The following is a 22,376-nucleotide window of genomic DNA, read 5'->3' as shown; positions in this document are numbered from 1 at the left end:
TCTCTCTCTCTCTCTCTCTCTCTCTCTCTCTCTCTCTCACACACACACACACACACACACACACACACACACAAAAGACTTTTAATCCTGTGAAACAAAGATGCTTCATGCTGACAAGTGACAAAAACTAGTGCCAACACGTCCCCCTGTGTGTGTGCACACTCGTGTGCAAGCATGCACAGGCACGCACACAAGAGAGAGAGAGAGAGAGAGAGAGAGAGAGAGGTCACCGATAAAAATAAGAAATAGCTCTATGACGAAAGGCAAGAAAAGAGCAGCTCATTCTGCTAAGGAGAAAAAGAGACAAAAGCAAGCCAGAATCAGGCCAAGCGTATCTGATTTTCTGTCTCATCAACATATATCACAGAGTTCTGAAACACATGCAAGAAAGCAGCCAGAGGTATAATACCATTTACAGATGCTTGATTTTAACAATACAGCCATCAAAGAGAATGAGAAGAGCAAACAGTAAAGATATAGGAAATTAGAATCTCTTTTAATCTGCATAACTTTACCTTATTTTAATGCGAGCCATGGTGCCATGCAGCTGCTTCTAAACTCCATGACAACCACAAATAAATGTCATGAGATCCATCATAAATCCTCTCATACCTAGCGTCAGTTATTCTGAAATTTTGATCATAGTCACACGACAGAGCTAGCCAAAGACAGTTCATGCAACTCGCTCAGCATCCATTCTTCTCCAGTATGACCACCAAGAACTATAGCCCTTGTTCCTCCAACTAGGCAGGTGCTGTGACCCCACGCGTACCTTGGTGGTCTGCCAGGCACATTGAGTATCCTCCATGTAGGCTTCTCCTCTGTTGGGTCCAAGAGATAGAGCTGAGAAGCAGAGTGAAGACCAGCTACTGATCCTCCAAAAATAAGAACCCTTCCACCAGGAAGGTCCACCGCCACATGATCAAGCCTAGGTGGTGGAGCAATACCAGAAGGATTTCCTGCACCGGGTATTGAACTTCCTGTTATACACCCCCAACATGGTTCCTCTTCACTTAGATCTATGGTGTACACATCACTCGAACGCAAACGGAGAGGACCGCTCTTTGCCAATCCACCAAACATCAAAATCTTCTGACCATCATATACAGAAAGACTGTGACCCAACCTAGAGGGTGGAGACCACTTCACTGGTATCTCCCTCCAGATGGGCTTTTCCATGGTCAGATCCAAGAGAAAGGTATCCCTGAGGAGGACCCCTGAATCAGCACAACCACCAGAGACTACAAGTTTGGTGCCATCGACAGTGCAAGAACTGTGCCACGATCTTGGAAGAGGTGGTGCAGAACCTGAGACTTCACGCCAAGTAGGATGCCGGGCATCTAAATCCAACACAAATACATCATTGAGCAAACCTTGTCTTCCACAGCCTCCAAAAACTACCAACCAAGATCCATTCAAGCAAGAAAGTGTGTGACCCCAGCGGCCGGGTGGTGGAGAGCTTACTTTAACATGCCGCCACTCAGGGTTGCTTGAATTCAAGTCCAACACAAATGTGTCATTCATAGGCTGCATATTGACCCCTTCACCCCCAAAGAGAACAAGCCGGTTACCAACTGCACAGGCACTGAAATTGCAACGAGAAGGTTCAACAGCACCACCAACTGTTAGCTTGCTCCATGCTGCTGCCTCGAGTGTGGTTAGTTCTCTCGCAAGACGGACCCACTCCAAACTTTTCGCCCCAGTAACTGTCTCAAGTACACTCATAGTTTCACTGCCCCATGCATTCCGGCAAACAATTCTCCAGAGGTCCTCACTCTTCATCAACTGATAAAGCCGCTTGCAGACCGAAGCAACAGAAGCAACATCTCTTGGGGATAGCCTTGCTAGGATTTTGTGGGATATCACCTCGTCACTCAGCTGAAGAATGCAACAGAACTCATGACAAATGGTTCCATGTCCTATAGAAGTAGGCCTCTCTAAAGGAAGATCACATATGTTGCGATCTGATATTCTTCCAAAAGCCTTTGCGGCAGAACCAAGCAATGGACCCAAATCAATGTTTGCTTCAGTAAAGGACTGGATGCCTATAAAGTGAGTTATCACATCATCAACTTCATGTATTGGTTGCAAACGCAACCTGTTCATCATGGGGGTTCCATCCTTTCTGAAATTTAACAGATCCCCTTGGAAAGGAATGCCCTCCTGAACGCACCTCCAAATCTCTGAAACAACAGTTGAGTCCACCAGCGGATGCCTTCTTTGAGCAAATGGTCCTCTGTACTGCAAGAATCGACTGAAACAGAAATACGGAGCCAAATCGAGTCTTGTGCCAATGAGTCAAAAGTTTTAATCACTAAGTAGCAAAAAACAGCTCAAGAAGGACTGGTGCCCCAGATTATCAAAAGGGATAAGCTTAAGAAATGAAACCTTTCGGGATGTAGAATGGAAGTCCAGCTCCCAAGATTCAACGTGACATTAAAGAACTGGTCCAGATATGACCAAATTGTGGTTAGGAGAATTACGAATACACACAATTATAACACATGCTCTTCTCCTTCTATCATATGAAGGAGAATTAGAGATACACATAATGATAAGACATGCTCTTCTCTTTCTATCATATGAAGACCAACAGAGACAACATTTGTCGCTCCATCCCTCTTCACTGAACCATTAAATGAACCGACAGACCTCTTGCACAAATGATAAGCATGTAATCTGGAACAATATGATGATCTTTTCTTCCAATCAGTGATCCTGCACAATCTCATACTGGGGATTTTTCTGGGCAAGAAAAAAAATCTTGGAATAAAATTAAAAACAAACTAATATAAAATTTTCCAATGTATAAAATATATAAAAAAAGGAGGAACTTTAAAATCTTAAAAAAGTTCAAATTCCTGTTAACATCGCCATGTTTTAACTATAAATGATATTCTTGAAATGTTCAGCGTTTTGGGTATTTTTATTGGCTTTTGAAAACATTGGAGACAAAATTTTCAATATTTGTTTGATATTGAACAAAACCGACTTGAATTATTCAAGGAACCAATCTGAATGAGAAAACAAAGACAGCTCTACCACCAATGAGACCATATCCTTAATGAGGTAGCTGATGAATGCAACCATGCTTATTCAAAATACTTCAGAACCATACACAATAAAACAACCCACTACATGGCTCAATAATACATAGAGAATTTCCTAACTTCTCACATTTCAACAGAACAATCATAGAAAATCAAATGAATGTCAAAGATCTAATACATTCCATTAGCTTCTCAAGTAGGGGGCCTTTGGGTTGAAGGTGAAAATGCATTTAACAAACAAAAGTATATCTGCCTCCAGCAACAAAATGGTCAAACACAAACAAGATAAATCCCTTTCAATATTCAATATAGCCCCTTTTCGTTGAAGCGACATCAAGCACAGATCTTTCAAGAAGAACTGAAGCTATAGTAATTGGTCAAGCTATTTCCAAGAACATAATAGACAATCAAAAAGAGACAAAATTCCTTCAGTCATGGTCAAAGCTAGCTTTCAACCAGTACTTGGTGACAAAAGAAATGTATAAAGCAAGGTTGCCAAACCAGGATGCGGAAGTGGAAGCGGGAAACGATACGGGAAGCAGAAGTGAGAAGCGAGGCATTTTAAAATTTATAGGAAGCGGGAAGCGAAGTATCAATTTGAAAGCGAAATATGAATAAAAATGAAGCAACATGGTAACTGAATAGGAATCGAACAAGAAACAAATAAAAACAAAAATAAAATTGATTATTCTTGTATTTCATGATTTTTCAGGAAAAGAGTTAATTTTTTGTTAAAATCTAACAATGATGGTTACCAATTTTGAGAAAGTACATGGGAAGTGAGTGAAAGCGTGAGAAAAAATACATGAAAAACATGAAAAGAAACGTGAGAAGGGCATATAGGAAGTATAGACCATGCATGTGGGAAGCATAGAAGAAGCATGGGGCAATCGAGATTCCCATGAAGTTTCGGAAGCAAGGAGTATCATGCTTCCAAAGCGAGTTTCCAGGAAGTGAGCTTCCCACCTACCTAAGAAGCTTTCGGTAACTCTGGCATAAAGCATATAAAAACTTTAGCCAAATCTGCATTAGAAAATTAGTTTGCAAATGGTGTTCATCCGTGAAGAAATAACTGTTATATATATTGTATAGTTTATATGTATATATTGTGTATACATATATAATATAACATACATGTATTTTTTGTTTGTTGTTTTATTTATGTAATAGGTCATGCCCTCTAGGGACATTTTTGTCTTTTCATAGAATGTAATAGGTCCGGTCCATTAGGGGCAGATTTGTATTTCTATTTTTTGTTTTATTTTCTTATTTTGTTTCCCCCATTGTAGCCGTTGGGACTAGCCCAACTAACTCTTGGGCTAGTCCAACGGCTAGTCAAACTAGCCATTGGACTAGCCCTTTTGCTTCTCATCTATGTAACATGGACTTTTTTAAGAGGGCACCGCACACCCATAAAGGTGCAACACTTGGAAAGGGCTTCCTTTGTGTCAGGTGAAGTCAACCACACTGATGTCCATTTCTATCCAAAAGTAGATTCAGTTAACCCTAACCAAGTCCAGTTTTATCTATATCATATATATAAATACATAAATGCACACACATACATGTAGTGTTAACTTAAAACTGTTAAAAATTATATATATATACCCTCCCCGCACCCCCGCACCCAAGTTTTTTTAAAGTGCTGCATTGCCGCATCCACACCCGCACCTATGTGATATAGCTTCTCATTTGATGTATATATATGGGATTTCTCCCATAGTGACGGTATGCTTAGCTTAAGCATTTACCAAGTGAATAAAACATTATTTTTTTATATTTTGAGTGCTCTCATGTGTGTCTTTGTGAGCTATTGTGGAGTGTGCGTTTGAGGCCTTGTATTTGTAATGAAGTATGTGGAAGCACGAAAGCACTAGCCACTAAAGGCTTACAAGATCACAATCAAACAAGTGCACATGCACAAGTCCTCTATGGGACATTACAAAAATCAATAAGGCAAAGGAAAGATACACAAAAATGTAAAAATTATAAGCCTTTATTGATCAAATGCTTAATACAAGCATTGAAAAATAGAGGGGAACACACCCCATATATATATATATATATATATATATATATATATATATATATATATATATATACAACAAAAAGGAAAGAAGAGGGGGCCATTGGGAGCTCCCAATAGAGTCGTTGGGAGCCCCAACGACTCTATGGTCATTTTGACCATAGAGCCCTCAATGGCTCTACAAAATTACATATTTAAGAAAATAAAAAATAAGAAAAAAAATAATTGTTTAGTAAATAGTTTTATTACACATGTGAAATGACAAAAATTCCCCTATAGAGCATTTACCTATACTATATATATATATATATATATATATATATATATATACTATCTTAACACCCCTCCTCAAACTTACGGTGTAAACACCGAAAGTTTTTTGAGAAGAAACAGGAAACATGGAGCAACAAGAGCTTTAGTAAAGAAGTTTGCAAGTTGAAATTCTGAAGTGACAAAATTCCTCTCAAGAATTCATCACGAACATAATGGCAATCCATCTCGATGTACTTGGTGCGCTCATGGAAGGTGTGGTTGCTGGCAATCTAAATTGCACTTTTATTATCGCAACACATCTTCGAAGGTTTGGAGACGTGAACACCTGTATCTTTGAGAAGATTTCTTAACCATACAAGTTTCATAGTTGTAGTCGGCATAGCTCTGTATTCTTTTTCAGTAGAAGATAATGAGACCTTACGTTGCTTCTTGCATCACAAGGCAACAAAGAATCTCCAAAAAAACACAAAAACCAGTAATTGAGATTCTATCATTGAGATTTCCTCCCCAATCAGTATGAGCAAGTATATCTAAAGATGAGGATGATGATAGAAAGAGCCTTTTAGTTATGGTATTCTTGATATATCTGGCGATCCTTAATACAACACTCATGTGTACAATTGTGAGAGCATGTTGAAACTGACTAGCAAAGTGAACTGCATGAGCTATATCTAGTCTGGTAATAGATAGGTAAGTGAGACCCAATTAGCTGTCTGTAAAGCGTGAGGTCTTCAACAAGAGTTTCATCTTCAAGTCTGAATTTAACATTCACCACTTCAAGAGTTTTCACTTTCTTATTATCTGAAATACCAGATTTAGCACATATATCTGCAGCAAGTTTTATTTAAGAAAGTATATACCCTCTAGGAGAGCATGCAACTTCAATACCTAAGAAATATCTTAAGAATCCTAGGTCTAACATATCAAAATTATTTTTTAAAACATTTTTAACATTACTAACTCCCTTTTTTGTCGTTCCCTGTTATAATCATATCATCTACGTAAAGTAGAAAGATAACAATGCTAGTACTTGTATTTTTTACAAAAAGAGTAGCGTCCAAATAGCATGAATGAAAACCCAAATTAATCATAACATTATTGAATCTATCATACGAGGCCTTGGGGGGCATGTTTAAGACCATACAAAGCTTTTAAAAGTTTAAGGGATTTTCCTTTTTCAATATCAAATCCTGGCATAAAAGTTTAAGAGATTTTCCTTTTTCAATATCAAATCTTGGTATAAAAGTTTAAGAGATTTTCCTTTTTCAATATCAAATCCTGGCAGAGGATCCATATAAACTTCTTCATTTAGTTCTCTATTAAGAAAAACATTTTTAACATCTAATTGATATATAGACCATTTTTTAGTCGATGCAACGACTATTAGAGTTCTAACACTAGTCATTCTAGCTATTAGTGCAAAAGTCTCCTCATAGTCAATTTTATATGCTTGGGAGTATCATTTAGGTACTAACATCGTTTTATATTTCTCTAGAGTTCCATCACTCTTGGTTTTAACTTTAAAGACTCATCTGCATCTAATTGATTTCTTGTTTGAAGGCAACTCAACTACTGCACAAGTTTTTGCTTTCCTAAGAGCATCTAGTTCTATGTTCATGGCTTCAATCCAATGAGAAACATTTTTAACTTCATTATAATGTGAAAGCTCATGGTGTGAATGTAAAGCTATTAGGCAAGTCCTATAATTAGGATATAACGTCTCATAAGAAACAGACCTATTTGGTGGAATAGATTCTCTAATAGATCTTCTAAGAGGAGTTTCTTCTATAGGTTCACTATATTGAGATTTTTTTTAAAGCACTAGTAGAATTATTTTGCTCATGACGGGTATAAACTTGAATATTTTAGGATAACTATTAATGATGTCATCACTACTCGGTGATATCCCAATATTAGAGTATTCATGATTGATATCATCTATAATTTCATAATGATTCAAAGAGTCATCATTAGCATGTATATCTTCTCTTGGAGAGAGATCATAGAAAAACATAGTTTATTTCCTCCCTCTTATCATATTCTTCAAAACCATTTTCATCTTCTAAGAACGTCACATCTTTGGAAACATAAAGTTTGTTATTTTCGAAATCAAAGCATCTATATCCTTTTTTATTTTCACTGTATCCAATGAAAACACATTCAATTGCTTTTGGCAATAACTTGTCTCTTTTGTGTAAAAGCACAAAACATTTAGAACCAAAAAATCGTAAACAATTGAAATGGGTGTTATTTTAAGAAGTTTTTCATAAGGGAAAACATTTTTTTAAGTGGATGATGGCATTCGATTTATCAAATAAGTGGAAATTAAAACGGCTTTAGCCCAAAAGCTTTTAGGAATATTTTTAGAAATAAGTAAAGGTCTAACGGTTTCTATCATATGACTATGTTTCCTTTCCGCTAGCCCTTTTGTTGTGGTATCTTAAGGCAAGATCTTTGATGGCAAACCCCATTTAGTTTTAGATAGTTTTGAGATTCATTGGATAGATATTCCCCACCTGAATCCGATCTAAGAATAAATATACTGCTTTGAAATTGATTCTTAACTTTTATATGAAATTCTTTAAAGGAGAAAACTTTCGACTTAAGATTAAGAAAGTAAACTCATATATATCCTATGTCACATGGGTGCGGGTGACATAAATGACTCTAGGTGTGGTCAACGCACTCAGGGTCAGCTACCTCATCTCTCTGAGGGCTTAAGTTGTCTCAACCCACGATTTTACAAAAAAAAAATTCGGACCCGGACCCGAGTCCAAGGAAAACCCTAAGGGTTTTCCCTTTAAAAAAAACTTTTTAACACCCGCGCAACCGCGGGCCTTCGTTCCACCCCCCCTCTGCTGATAAGGGAAACCCCTTTGGGGTTTCCCGATTTGCATCCTCCTGTGCCCTTTAAATCACGCAAGGGTGAGGGAGAAGCCCTCACCCCTGCGCTCCTCCTCCTCTCCCTCTCGATTGTGCACTCTCTCGCTCCCGGCGTGCGACAGAACCCCGGAGCTGACGACGACGACGGCTCTCTCTCAGGTACGCATCTCCTTCTTCTCTTCTTCTTCTTTTCTTCTTCCTCTCCTTCTTTTGTTTGCCGAAGGGCCGGTAGGAGGCCGGCGGCTCCCAGCTGTGCCCTCCCCCTTTCTCTCTGCGTTCGTCGGAAGGCCGGCGCCCCCATGCCGCGTCCTTCCCCTCTCTCTCTGGGTTCGCTGAAAGAAAAGTCAGGACTCAGGAGCATTTTTTTGTCCAAAAATTGGACACAAATGACCTTGGGTGCGTTGACCGCACCCAGGGTCTCGTTGACCGCATCGGGTGCCGCACCCACACGCGCACCCGCGTCGCATCGCATCGACGTGAGTGTGGCACCCAGTTTGCCAAGTCCCTGTGACATAGTACATATCTAATAAAGTCATCAACAATAGTCACATAATACAAGTAACCACCTTTAAATATGACCGGAGAAGGGTCGCATACATCCGAGTGCACCAATTCAGAAGGTCTTGTTGAGACAAAGGTTCTATTTGAAAATTAGATAGATTTCATTTTTCCAAGAATACAATCTTTGTAAGTCATATCTTTTTCATTACAAAATTTGTTCCAAAAAAAATACATTTTAGAATAGCTTGGATGTTCAAGTCATTTATGTCAAGTTTCAATACTCTTATCATGAACATAAATACAAAAAGAGTTTAAATGAAGAGACAAATAGTCCATAAAGTAAAGATCTTCCTTTCTATGGTCATGCCCAATCCGCTTCCCGGATCGAAAATCTTGCATAAAGCAATCCTTAGATGAGAAAGATATTTCACATCCATGGTCAGTAATTTGAGAAACCGAAAAAAGATTTAAATTTAGTTTGGAAACAACTCTAACTTTTGGAACAAAAAAAAATTGAAAATTTTTAGAATCCAATGTTCTTATACTCTTAATTTTCAAAATAGTTCCATCGGTCGTAAAAACACAAGATAAATTTGAATTGGTGCATATATTGGATAAGGCATTCTCATAAGGACTCATATGGAAAGATGCTCTCAAATCTAGAATCCAAGAATGCGTACTGGGTGAAGATGCGGAGGCAATGGCGGCACCTGATATAGAAGTTGCTTTAGGAATTTGTTGAAGTGCCATGGATATTTGTCCGAGTGTGTGTTTAAGATCCTTTCCATTTTTGCCTTCTTTTTCCTTCTTAAGAATAGATTCTTCAACGGAAGCAATCTTATACTTGAAAGTTTCATTCAACTTAGGGCGAGTAGGTTTAAAGTGACCCGACACATTACAATGATGACAAATAATCAATTTTCTACCTCCACTATAGTTATTATTATTACTATTATTATTATTACTATAATTATTTTGTCTCCCAAAGTGTAGAGGCTTATAGGTCTTGACATAATTGTCAGATTTAGATACTGCCAAGACTTCATCACTACTTCTATTCATACCAAGACTAGTTTCTTCTTAGATGATTTTAGCAATAGCATTTTCTAAAGGAAGATGAGTAGATCTACGTAGGAGAGAAGATCACAAATTCGGGACCAAGCCCAAATAAGAATTGAAAAAATCTCTCTTGTTCCATTTGTTTTTGCCTAAGTTCTACGTCTTCAATAGCAACCCACTTAAGCTCTAAGAGTGTTAGTTCATCTCATAGGGGATTGAAAGCACTATAATAGTCTTGGATACTCATTTCACCTTGTTTGGTGGTCCTAACCTTTTCTTGCAAGAAATATGCTCTTGCAAGATCCTTTTGGGTATACATACCCTTTATAAAAAGCCAAGCTTCATTTGCTTTAGAAAATTTTATAATGTTAGCATATACCTTAAGTTCAACGTTATTCATGAACCATGTAAGAATTTTCGCATGGTTGCGCTCCCAATCTTACACTTGTTTATGATGATTTTCAATAGCCTTAGTATGAATCTCCCTCTAAGGCTTTCTCTTAACCTCCTTCTAATTTTGTGAGCAAGTTTTTTCTATTTGAGATTGTTTTCCATGACGGAAGTCCACATCATGTAATTTTTTCTATCGAGCTTGAAGGAGAGATCAATCTTGATTTTCATGGCATGAGCAAGAGAGGGAGAAAGTGAAAAGGAGAAGAGAGCACGATCCCTTAGGAGACTTTGCCACACACACAATCACTTGATGACAACCTTTTACGTCTAAGAAAACTATGTGGAAGTACGAAAGCATTAGCCACTAAAGGCTTACAAGATCACAATCATACAAGTAAACATGCACAAGTCCTCTATGGGACAATACAAAAATCAATAAGGCAAAGGAAAGATACAAAAAAATGTAAAAATTATAAGCCTTTATTGATCAAATGCTTAATACAAGCATTGAGGAATAGAGGGGAACACACCCCATATATATACAACAAAAAAAAGAGAAGAGGCATGGGGGGGCATTGGGAGCTCCCAATGGTCACATTTCTAACAGTTGAGCCCCAATGACTCTACAAAATTACATATTTAAGAAAACAAAAAATAAGAAAAAGTAATTGTTTAATAAACAGTTTTATTACACATGAAATGACAAAAATGCCCCTATAGAGCATTTACCTATATTATATAGATATATAGATATATAGATATAATATATCTTAACAGTATTTGCCCATTAGTGGCTTCGTGTTTGTGCTATACATTGTGTGCTGTTATGAGCATTGTGCTGGAGCTCATATTTGGGATTTCATTTCATTGTATCAGAGCCCTTGGAATCTAGACCCCTTGGGCCTGGTTGATCACGGTGCTCGTGTGATCGGATGCTCGTGGTGATTGTGCTTATTGTTATCCTTCCACATTCCCTTCTTGCTCTTCATCTTCGTCATGGCCGATAAAGAGAATAAAATTGAGTTCTCATACAAATTAAATTGATCAAACTACTTGATGTGGGGGGCCATAATGGAGAATCACCTCAAAGGAAAGAAACTTTGGGTTATGTGTAATACAGTTCCCCGAGCCACAACTCAGGCTCACAAAGAAGAAGGGAGATTAGAAAAAGGCTCTTATTAGAGAAAGAGAAAAAACCATTTAAGATTATCAAATAAAAATGAAGGATTGGGAAAACAAACATGCCAAGATTTTCACATGGTTTATGAGCAATATGGAATTAAAGATTTGTGCCAACCTTGCTAAGTTCAAAAAAGCTAATGAAGCAAGAATCTTTATGAAGGGCATGTCCACTCAAAGAAATCTTGCTAGGCATTATTTTTTGCAACAAAAAGTAAGACCTACAAAGCAAAGAGACAGGAGTGTGTGTGACTATTATAATGCTTTATCTCCTTTGTGGGATGAGCTTTCTCTACTTAAACCTCAATGGGAAGGAGTTACCATTGAGTTAAGGTAAAGACAAATTGAAAAGGAGCATTTCTTTCAATTTCTTCATAGTCTTCATCTGAAATTTGAACAAGTTCAGGCATCTTTGATTAATAGAACATCTCCTCCTCCCTTAAATGAAGCCCTTGCCAAAATATGTCAACAACAAACTCATTTTTCTATGAATAAGGAGGGAGATGAGATGCACATCGCTCATTGAGACAGGGAAATAATATAAGAACCTACAAGCCTCATCACCTTGGGAGGCAAAACAATGGAGGATCGAGGAAAATTATCACTTTTGTAATGAGCCAGGATATATCAAACCCGATTGTCTCAAGCTCAAAAGGAAAGTGGCCTCCATTGTTGAGAAATTAACCAAAGCAAGTGATGATTCAAACAAAAGGTGATCTCAAAGATTTATTCATTGCTCAATTGGCAGAAGCTCTCAAAAAAATTTTGAAGACTAACACATCTACTCCATCCACATCCGTTGTCGTGGTCTCATCCTCAATTCCCCTCGGTATGTCTTCATGGATACTTGACTCGAGGGCTTCTTTTCACATGACACTTAATGCATCTTTGTTATTCGATCAATGCACCAACTTTCATACATCTTTTGTTTCCACGGCTGATGGAACCTCTTTAGAAACCAAAAGAATTAGAAATTTGGAAAAGGTTTTGAAAAAAATCTTTAAAAAAAAATCTCACAATTGAACTTAAATTTATTTTTTTATTTCCCAAATTTCCAACCATGGTTATAAAATCTCATTCTCACCTACGGGTTGCAAGATCTCTAGTTCAAGAAGCTAATTGGAAAATGCCATAAGAGAGGAGATCTCTACTATATGGACTTTTAGTCTCTCCCATCTAAATATTTTTGTAATTATATTCAAAACAAAGATATTGCTACTTGGCACAAAAGACTTAGTCATCCAAATATTTCTAAATTGCTTCTTTTTCCTTTTTTTGGAAACATTTTGTAATGATTGCATTCTTGAAAAAATGCATATCCCTTCTTTTCCAAATAGTAGCTTTGTCTCTAAAAGGCCTTTTCAGTTGGTGCACTCAGATGTGTGGGGACCCACACCTGTCATGTCAAAAGAAAAATATTATTATTATTATGCTATCTTTATTGATGATTACACTAGATATGCATAAAACTACTTCCTTAGGTTCAAATCAGATGTTTCCACTTATTTTAAAGAATTTTACATGATTGTTAAAAATCAATTTCAAACAAATATTTCTACTCTTTGATTCGGGCAGAGAATATATGTCAAATGAATTTCAAAATTATTTGAAACAAAACGGGATTGCTCATAAGAGATCTTGTTGAAAAACTCCACAACAAAATGTCTTGCGGAAAGGAAACATAGAGATATAATTGACACAGCTAGAACCTTACTAATTTCAAACAACGTTTCTAAGAATTTTTTGGTCGAAGTTGTGCTTACCACTATTTATTTAATCAATAGAATGTCTTCCTCTTCCCTAGAAAATATTTCACCTTTTGAAAAATTGTTCAAAATATCTCCGGATTATAAAAGATTAAGAGTTTTTTTATGCAAGTGTTTTGTACTCTTTCAAGGAAATGACAAACATTCATCAAAAGTCATTGAATGTATGTTTATTGGTTAAGGAGAAAATAAAAAAGGGTATAGATGTTATGATTTAAACAATGATAAATTATGTATTTAGAAATATAACTTGTTTGGAAGAACAAAATGGATTTGATAAAAGTAAACCTAAGGAGGAAGTAGACTACTCATTTTTATTTGATTTATTACCTAAAAAAGGAATTGAAGCATCCAATTCAAATGATTGTGATAATGTTAGATGCCTTGGTGAAGATACTTCTATTGATATGATTGGGGGAAACCCACTTAAAGATTCTATTAATGACACCTCTAAAGAGCTTCGTGTTTACACCTGAGAAGGTGAGGGTGAACCATGCACACTTGAAAATTTTTCACAAGATCAATCATTAGAAGAGTCTATTCTCATAGAAGACTCTTCCAAGAAAATGCCAATGGAACTCTAGACCTCCAAATAAGTTTGTACCCTATGAATCTTTTTATCCAAGCTATAGAGTTTGTTTAATGGTTATTCATGCTTATTATGAACCTTCCAATTACAATGAAACTAAGGATTGCACTCATTGGATAGATGCAATGCAATTAAAATTAGATGTCCTTCATAGAGCCAACACTTGGGAAAACAAAGTCTTTGCCCCTAGGAAAAAAGGTCATAGGTTGTAGATGGGTATTTAAAGTCAAGATAAAAAATAATAGTTTTTTTAGAAAGATATAAAGCTAGATTAGTTGGCAAGGGATATTAATTGGAATATGAGATCGATCATGAAAAGACCTTTGCTCATGTCGTCAGAATGACTAGTGTTAGGATCTTAATAGCCTTACTATCTATCAAATAGTAGCCTATCTACCAATTAGACGTCAATAATGTCTTTTTTAATGGTGATCTTTGTGAAAAAGTTTATGGGTAAGGTTCTTAAACTTAAGAAAGCTTTTTATGGTCTTAAGTAGGCCCCTAAGGTCTAGTATGATCATTTTAGTAAGGTTATTATTAACATTGGATTCAGTTCGTGTTATACCGACACTGCTCTTTTTGTTAAAAATGCAAGAACCGGTATAATTATTTTATTATTATATGTTGATGATAGGATTACCACATGAAATGATAAAAAGGGTATTGATGAGGTTAAAAGTATCCTTAAAAGAAATTTTGATATGTTTGAGCTTGGTTTTCTAAGGTATTTCTTAGGTATCGAGGTTGTGTACTCCTCAAGAAGATATGCACTCTCTCAAATGAAACTGACATCTGATATAATTACTAGATTAGGTCTGACAGATGAAACGATAGTGGATACTCCTGAAGTACTCAACGCAAACATAAGAGTCAGTAATGGGACTCCATTAGAAGATCCTATTCCCTATCATCAACTAACTGGATCTCTTACATACTTGTACATCACTCGACCTGACATAGCACATGCAGTTCACAGCGCAAGCTAGTTTCAACATGTGCCCACTTCAGTTCACATGGCAGTTATGAGAATTATCATATATTTGAAGGGCACTATAACTAAAGGTCTTTTCTTATCCTCTTCTTCATCGCTTAATTTGATCACTTATACTAATTCAAATTGGGGAGGCAACCTTAATGATCGTATTTCCACTACAGGTTATTGTATGTTTCTCGACGACTCGCTAGTATCTTGAAAGTGTAAGAAGCAACAAAAAGTGTCACTCAACTTCACTGAAGTCGAGTATCGATCAATGACAACTACTATCTCTGAGATTGTTTGGCCAAGAAGTCTTTTAAAAGATATGGGTGTCACTCTCCACTCCATCGAAGATATGTTGCGACAACAAGAGCGTTATCTACATCGCTAGAAATCACACCTTCCATGAGAAGACAACGCACATAGAGATGGACTGCCACTATGTTTGGGAGGAGTTCCTCAAGGGCACTATTGAACTCCCTAAATTTCAAAATGTGGACTTCTTCGCCAAAGCTTTGTCGGCACCTAATTTTTTTTCTCTTCAGCAAACTTTCAGTTATTTCACCGTCAATTTGAAGTGTGTGTGTGTGTGTGTATATATATATATATTGTATAATTTATAATATATGTATATATTGTGTATATATATAACATATATATGTATTTTTTGTTTGTTGTTTTATTTATGTAATAGGTCATGCCCCTTTGTCTTTTCACAAAATGTAATAGGTCCTGCCCATTAGGGGCAGTTTCGTATTTTTATTTTTTGTTTTTTTGTTTCTCCCATTATAGCCGTTGGGACTAGTCCCAACGGCTAGTTGGACTAGTTTGCTTCTCATTTGGTGTATATATATTGGATTTCTCCCATAGTGAAGGTATGCTTCTCTTAAGCATTTACCAAGTGAATAAAACATTATTTTTTATATTTTGAGTGCTCTCTTCTGTGTCTTTGTGAGCTATTGTGGAGTGTGCCCTTGTGGCCTTGTATTTGCCCATTACTGGCTTGTGTATTGCCTTTGTGGCTTTGTGTTTGTGACCTGCATTGTGTGCTCTTATGAGCATTGTGATTGTGCTCGTATTTGGGATTTATGTCTGCTATTGAGAGTTTGAGACAGAATCCTCATGTGCAAAAAATATGAAAGTACCTCCAATCATTTATTTGTATCTTGGGCATCAAGCTGTTTAAAGAGGTGCATGTAGAATAGAGCCCATTCCAAAAAATAGTGAAAGTAAAACAGTGGTAAGTAAACAATGGTAAGTGAAAAGAAGAGGTTTATATTTGGTACAAACAATTGTACCTACAATCTAGTTTGAATCTCACCATGCGAGTTGTTTTGACACAATCTAACCTCATAGATGTGTTCAGCATGCTAAATTTGGTAGGAATTGACACTTGGATTATGTTTTTTCGATGAAAAATCATGTTTTATGAGTCGGGCAAATTGATGCCTTCATAGCCGTTGATCTTTGGATCACCAAAAAAACCTGCATACAGGTTGGGTTCTGGTGATTCAAAAGCTGGTTCCCACTAAACAAAACATGTAGAACACATTTATGTTGTTATATGTGAGAAAAAGAAAGCAAACAAGGGGGGCTCCGTCCCATTTGCTAAGTCATTTGCACATACAAATGACCGTAGCAAATCTTATATCAAGATAATGGTAAGTGAAATGGCCAGATGGTTCGACATCACAATATCCTCAGAAGATATCAGAAGATTTGTTTTTCTATGGGAAAAATGTTAGGAAATTTTAATGGGAAATAAGGAAAATCTTTTATTTTTTTTAAGTTAATGTGACAAGTTAACAGAACTTGCCATACTAGAAATATCATGATGAATTCAAATCTATGTCACAGGGATTCGGCTAGCAGGGTGCCCAACCCTGGGTGCGTTGACCGCACCCAGGGTCATTTCGGTCCATTTTTTTGGATTTTTTTTTTTAAAATTGCCCTATGAAATGGGCTGCGGAATTTAAAAAAATAAATCTTTGGGGGGGGGGGGGGGGCTGCCCCCCTATAACCCCCCGCCCGCTGACCGTGCAGCGGGACCCGCGCCGGGGGGAACCCCCGGACCCCCCCTTATATATATATATATATATATATATATATATATATATATATATATATATATATATTTTTTTTTTATTTTTTTTTTACATTTTTTCCCCTGCTTCACCCCTGCACCCGGGTTTTTTGGAAGTGCCGAATTCCCGCACCCATGTGACATAGATTCAAATCCAGATTATCTCAATCTTTTTCAATTATGAAAATCTCAATAACAAGATTGGTGTATTTCTAAAATGTAGATATATTTGTCATATGGAGGCCCTTGGTTTCAAACCATATACTCAGCTAGCACAAGCCCATCACTCAGGAGATCAACCTGTGTATCAACCTCTTCACTCAAAATAACCATATCAAAGAAAGTTGAAGATAGGATTCTACATGTTCTTGCCACCAATTCCTCTCTATACTAGCCTAGTTTAGACATCAAAGCCAGATCTAGTTTGGCTAAAACAGGGGCTTTTCACGCTGATGCAGGGTAAAGATATGTAAGAATGAGAAGCTAGAGTATAAAGCACATAAGTTGCACCCAAGGTTGGACCTGACCTTTTCTTGTTGTCTATAGCATTTTTCTGCCTGCTCATGATTTGGTTGTTTTATGTGTTCAATTACTGGTATTTACTTTGATAAAAAAAAAGAAAGAAAAAAATTGCTTCTACATTTGGAAGAAAGAATCTAGTTCTCAATCCCATAGTTCACAACTGTGGAACATCACTGAAAATTACATACTCAAACATGTAGTTACTCTTCATCTATGTTACTTGGACACTGACATGGGTACGAAGTGTCGAACACAGCGAGTTTTGAAAAACTAGATAGTGGACATGACCACATATATATATATATATATATATAAGAGACAGAGAGGTGGTTAAGTAAAAAAATTAAAAGAACTATTTTAAGAAAAAAGAAAAAGAGGGAGACATCTTCGGTTCTCCCTTTCCTATATGTAGCACCACACAATTTAATATGTACGAAAATTTTGAAAGAGAAGAAGAGCCAGTTCTTAAATGGGATTGAATAGGACTCAACTAGGCGGGGCTAGACTGTGGTAACAATGAGAGAGAGCCTTTTGGACAACTAACTTGACTCCTTAATCCTTGAGAGAGAGCAAGAGCGAGAGAGGCCGACCCTTTTTGCAGGGCATGTTGATTCATTAGGAGACCTAATAAAATATATGGATCAAAAAATATGGTTTAAACAAGATTGACGCAAAGTGTCGGACATCAGATATCGAGTCGAAGACACTCAAAAGTGTGACATGTGACACCAAGTGCCCGTTTTTTCTTGGGCACTTCTATGTTAAAAAATGAAGTGTCTAGGAGTGTCGGTGTTCAAGTGTCGGAGACAAGTTGGCCCTCCAGAAGTGTCAAGGTAACATGGCTCCTTGTTATATAGATGTGCTAAGCAAGAAGTATGAACAATAATTATTTTCCAGAAGAGATCTACATAAAGTGAAAACCAAGTACTAACATTTTAGGCACTATAAGTTGGAGGATTTCTTAGAATGATTTAATGAGTGAGAAAGAGCAGCACATTCTCAAAATTAATAGTTGATTCAATAGATGGATCATCATTAAAATTTGTCAGCTATGTGTTACTATTTAGAAGTGTTATTTAAGCAAGAATATAAATATGATAATATGAAAAGAGATTTGATAAGGACTGTTTTCATCTATTGAAGGAGGCTTAGCAAAAGCAAGAACCAGGTACTAACATTTTAGGACAATGGTGATACAAACACATGCACATAGAGAAAGAGAGAGAGAGATTACCACTTTGTCTTGAGAAAGATCATAAATCAAGTTTGTTCTACAATGTTGGCTTGCTTTTGAGCTAGTAGAAATGTCTCTAAAATAATCTAGGTATTATTCTCTATCTTGGCTTTGGCACCATTCAACATTTGTTCAGACACTGTTCACAACAAGAACCACCTATTGTTTCTTTATGAAAATCCCCTAGTTTCTCTCCTACAATCTCTATTACTTTACCAAGAGCCGTGTCCTATCAATCTCACAGTATCTCTATTTTTGTGCCTCTTATGATAATGTAGTCTTCAAATATCAAACATTTCAGCCTATCATATGAATATGTGCATTCATATTCTGCACATATCTTCACATTCTTTGAATTTTACATCAATAAGCAGCATTTGCCCCCTTCTTTCCACTGCAAGCAAGAGAAACCCCGAGTTCTGTAGGTTCATTTTTGCAAGGAGTTTACTCATTGAGCAGAATCATATCACCCAGCCCTCGCTTCCAGGAGGATGCATCGACCCATATGTTCTTACATTGTGCTACAAGAATACCAAATAAGTGTTTATAAAGATATTTTCCATGTATCAAAGTCCATTCAAGAGAATATTCCTCTCCAGTCATTTGCATGCCAAGCGACTTATGTTGCAATAAAATCAAACCCTTCAACAGCTTCCTCAAATGAAAAGTTTACACAAAAGGTAGGACCATCTCTTCTCCTGCCTATTCCACATTCGAGTACACATTAGACATTACCATCCCAAAGATCTGGTTGAAAAATATTCTACAAAGAGTTCAATGAGATCACTAGCAAGAACCATCCAAAGTATTCTTTGGATATATCCATATATGTTCAACCACCTACAGAAGGATGCACATCCCTTCTCTACTGAATACTGTGTCCATCAAATGCGGTCTTCTGATTAACATTCTCATATTCTAAATTACTTTATTGTAATAGCTTCAGGCTGCATTTCAAAATAGCTCTAACAGATGGATGCACCCCACTCCCTTTGGCTAAGAGAGGTCCTGACCCAAGGCACACCACACAGTGACAACCTTGGGTTAGCAAAATAACAGAAAATCAGGCTCTCCCTTCAGTTTTTGCTAGAATTTTTCAAGAATTGATATGTAATGAAGTCCTATAAAGCTTCATATGGAAGTATACAACTCCCAGCTATTGAACAGGCACTAACTCTATTTTCTGCACGGATGTCTTCACTGATCTTCCTGGTTCCTCCGTTAGTAGTTAAAACCGGTGAGCCTGTGCCAGGAAAGATTCCACCTCACATCCTTCATCATCTTACAGAATCTAACCGTACCATCTTACCTAACCTCTAGACACTAATACAAACAGGTCTTTGTGCATAAACATGCGGGTCATGTAAGTGTGTGTAAGATTCCCCTCCAAAATATTGGTGCCATATACAATTAAACATGAGTTATACTTATGCATCTTCACTTGAGCAGGAAAACCTACTCCACAAGCTACCCTTTTAAAGGCTATAACTTCATGCTGAGAAATTATGTTCAAGTAATTTTTGGTGCATTGGCAAGATTCCGTATAGGATCTGAACTTTTTACCTTTTACAGCAAAGAACAACTCGCTTCAAAGTATAAATAACGCACAATCCTAACAAATACGAACATATGTTCGCCAATAAGCAGTAACCAACTCATTGCAATGTCCTCCAGTCGATTGCAGAACAATCTGAAGAAGAAGAAGAACCAAAAAATCAGAGATACCAAGATGAGGGGATTACCAATTCCTGCCGAGGACCTCCTCCGCCGTGTACCCGGTAACAAGCTCGAACACAGAGTTCATGTAAATGACCGGATGGTCCGGCTCCAACGCATCCGTGACCACCAGCGCGTACGGTGCCGAGTGAACCAGGCTCCCGATCGAGAATGGTGGTGGCCCTTGGTCATTCAGAAGGAACCCTTCCTCCTCGCCGCTCAGCTCCGAGTCGCTGTCCCACTCCATAACCATTCCCTCCCCAAGAATCGCAAAAAAGAAACCTCTTTCTTCCTTCAACCCCCAGAATCAAACCCGATAGCCATCGAGCGCCACACCCACAACAAAAGACACTCACAAGCAAACGAGCTCACAAAAAAAAAAGGAGACCAAAGAGATGGCTCAATTCCTTCACTTCTTCAACCCCCGGAATAGATCTTGAGACCCATTTAGAAAGAACTTTCTCCCTTATATCACTCAATCCCCGGAGTCGAACTCGAGAACCATCGAGAGAGAGAGAGAGAGATAATAGGGCAAATTTTGAGAGGGAAGAGAAGGTAAGAACTATATTCTTTCTGCACCCTTTTATTGGGGCCCGTTTGTTTCACGCTGCAGAAAGGAAAATCAGTGAAAACCGAACATCAACAAAAGCCCCACGTTGAGAGGAAGATGCTTCTCGGATAGGAGGGGAGGTATGATCCGTGTTTCTTTCGAAACCCTTTATTCGGGTGAAAAATGTGTGGGTCGCAGTGCCGCACTCGCTCTTTTCCTACCTGGTGTTTATTTCAACCCAGGTGAGAAGGAGCACCAGTTTCATGTGAAAGATGCCTGAAAATGGGTCATGGGAAAGACGCCTTTCACATGAAAGTGGGGGAAAGGAGACGAGATGGGACGAGGGTCCATCCAACTTGGGGTGAGATCCAGATATGGTATGAATGCTCCCAATAGGAGGTAAATGGGCCCGATTCGGTTCAGATGCTAGCAATTGAGCATTACTGAATCCAGCCTAATCGGGTTTAGAGTCAGAGGAAAAGGTAATAATGAATCCGGGTCTGGCTAGCTAATTAGATATGTTTTATATGCAATTGGTTCAGATTACCTAAAGGATTTGGGTTTGGATGTAAACTTGCATACTGGATGTAAATATCATTGTTAATTGGATGCTACCTATCCTACGGTATCCAACTAACTGGACTTGGAATCAGACAAATATCCAACCTAAGTCTGGTCCATTGACATCCCAAAGACCAAGTGGACCCATATCTTTCCCATCTAAATCAAATGAAAATCACATTTAATTCTACTGTTTTTTTGAAAGATCTAGTCTTGTTGGATCTAGATCTGTCTAATCAGGCTCACATGGTTCTAGGCATGATCTTGCTGCACATCCATTTTCAGTTCAATGAATATCCATCCTATTTTATACTAGTTACATGAAGGTAGGGGTGCAAAAAGATTTTCGGTCCAACATTTTATCCAAATCAAACAACTTCCTCTTTGATATGGATCCTAATTTGAGATCCTATATGTGTATAGTGATTCAAATCCATCCAGTTAGACCTTAATTGGGGTTCAGTTTCATATCACAATTTTCTATAAAATCTATATCCGGATCTAAATTAAATCTGATCCATTCATATTTCATACTTTTTACATATAAAAAACTTGTTTCCACAAGCCTGAAATTTCAACACATCGAACCCGGCCAAGAGCCTGAAACATCTTTTTTTTTTTTTGAAAGGCATGACCCATAGTGACAACTGAAAGTTTAAAATGACAATTTCTCGTGAGATTTTCAAAATATCTCAAGATTTATGAAAAAACATAAATACCTCGATTTAAACGCAATATTTATGTTTTAAACGGCTATTTATCATGAAAAAAACATGTATTTTTATTTTTAAATACATTTTATTAATATTTTCTTATAAAAATATTTTAAATTTATTTTTTTATTGCCAAGATTTTTCCAAAAAAATGTGAGATTTATGAAAAAATTTCGAATTCCCATGAGGTTTTGAAAAGCGAGATTTTGCTGTATTTAAAGTTTGTCACCATGGTGACGAGACATATGCCTCAACGTGTTTTCAGGGCATAAAGGTTAAATAATAATAATAATAATAATAAT

General features: G+C 37.2%; 1 protein-coding gene across 1 annotated transcript; it reads right to left on the bottom strand.

Moving 5' to 3' along the window:
- Positions 1-304: 304 nt before the first annotated feature.
- On the bottom strand, positions 305-21,004 carry LOC149842282 (adagio protein 1-like). The gene is made up of 2 exons (XM_089999042.1): positions 20,277-21,004; positions 305-2,254 (listed from the first exon to the last, which is right to left on the bottom strand). Exons 1-2 carry the CDS (start codon positions 20,501-20,503, stop codon positions 646-648), a joined length of 1,836 nt encoding a protein of 611 aa, XP_089855168.1. The 5' UTR covers positions 20,504-21,004; the 3' UTR covers positions 305-645.
- Between the last annotated feature and the right edge of the window lie 1,372 nt (positions 21,005-22,376).

Source organism: Nuphar pumila, chromosome 3 (assembly GCF_984573655.1).
Source record: "Nuphar pumila chromosome 3, dmNupPumi1.hap1.1, whole genome shotgun sequence".
NCBI lineage: Eukaryota > Viridiplantae > Streptophyta > Magnoliopsida > Nymphaeales > Nymphaeaceae > Nuphar > Nuphar pumila.
The sequence above is the reverse complement of the archived record's forward strand: the minus strand, read 5'-3'. Positions and strand labels throughout refer to the sequence as shown.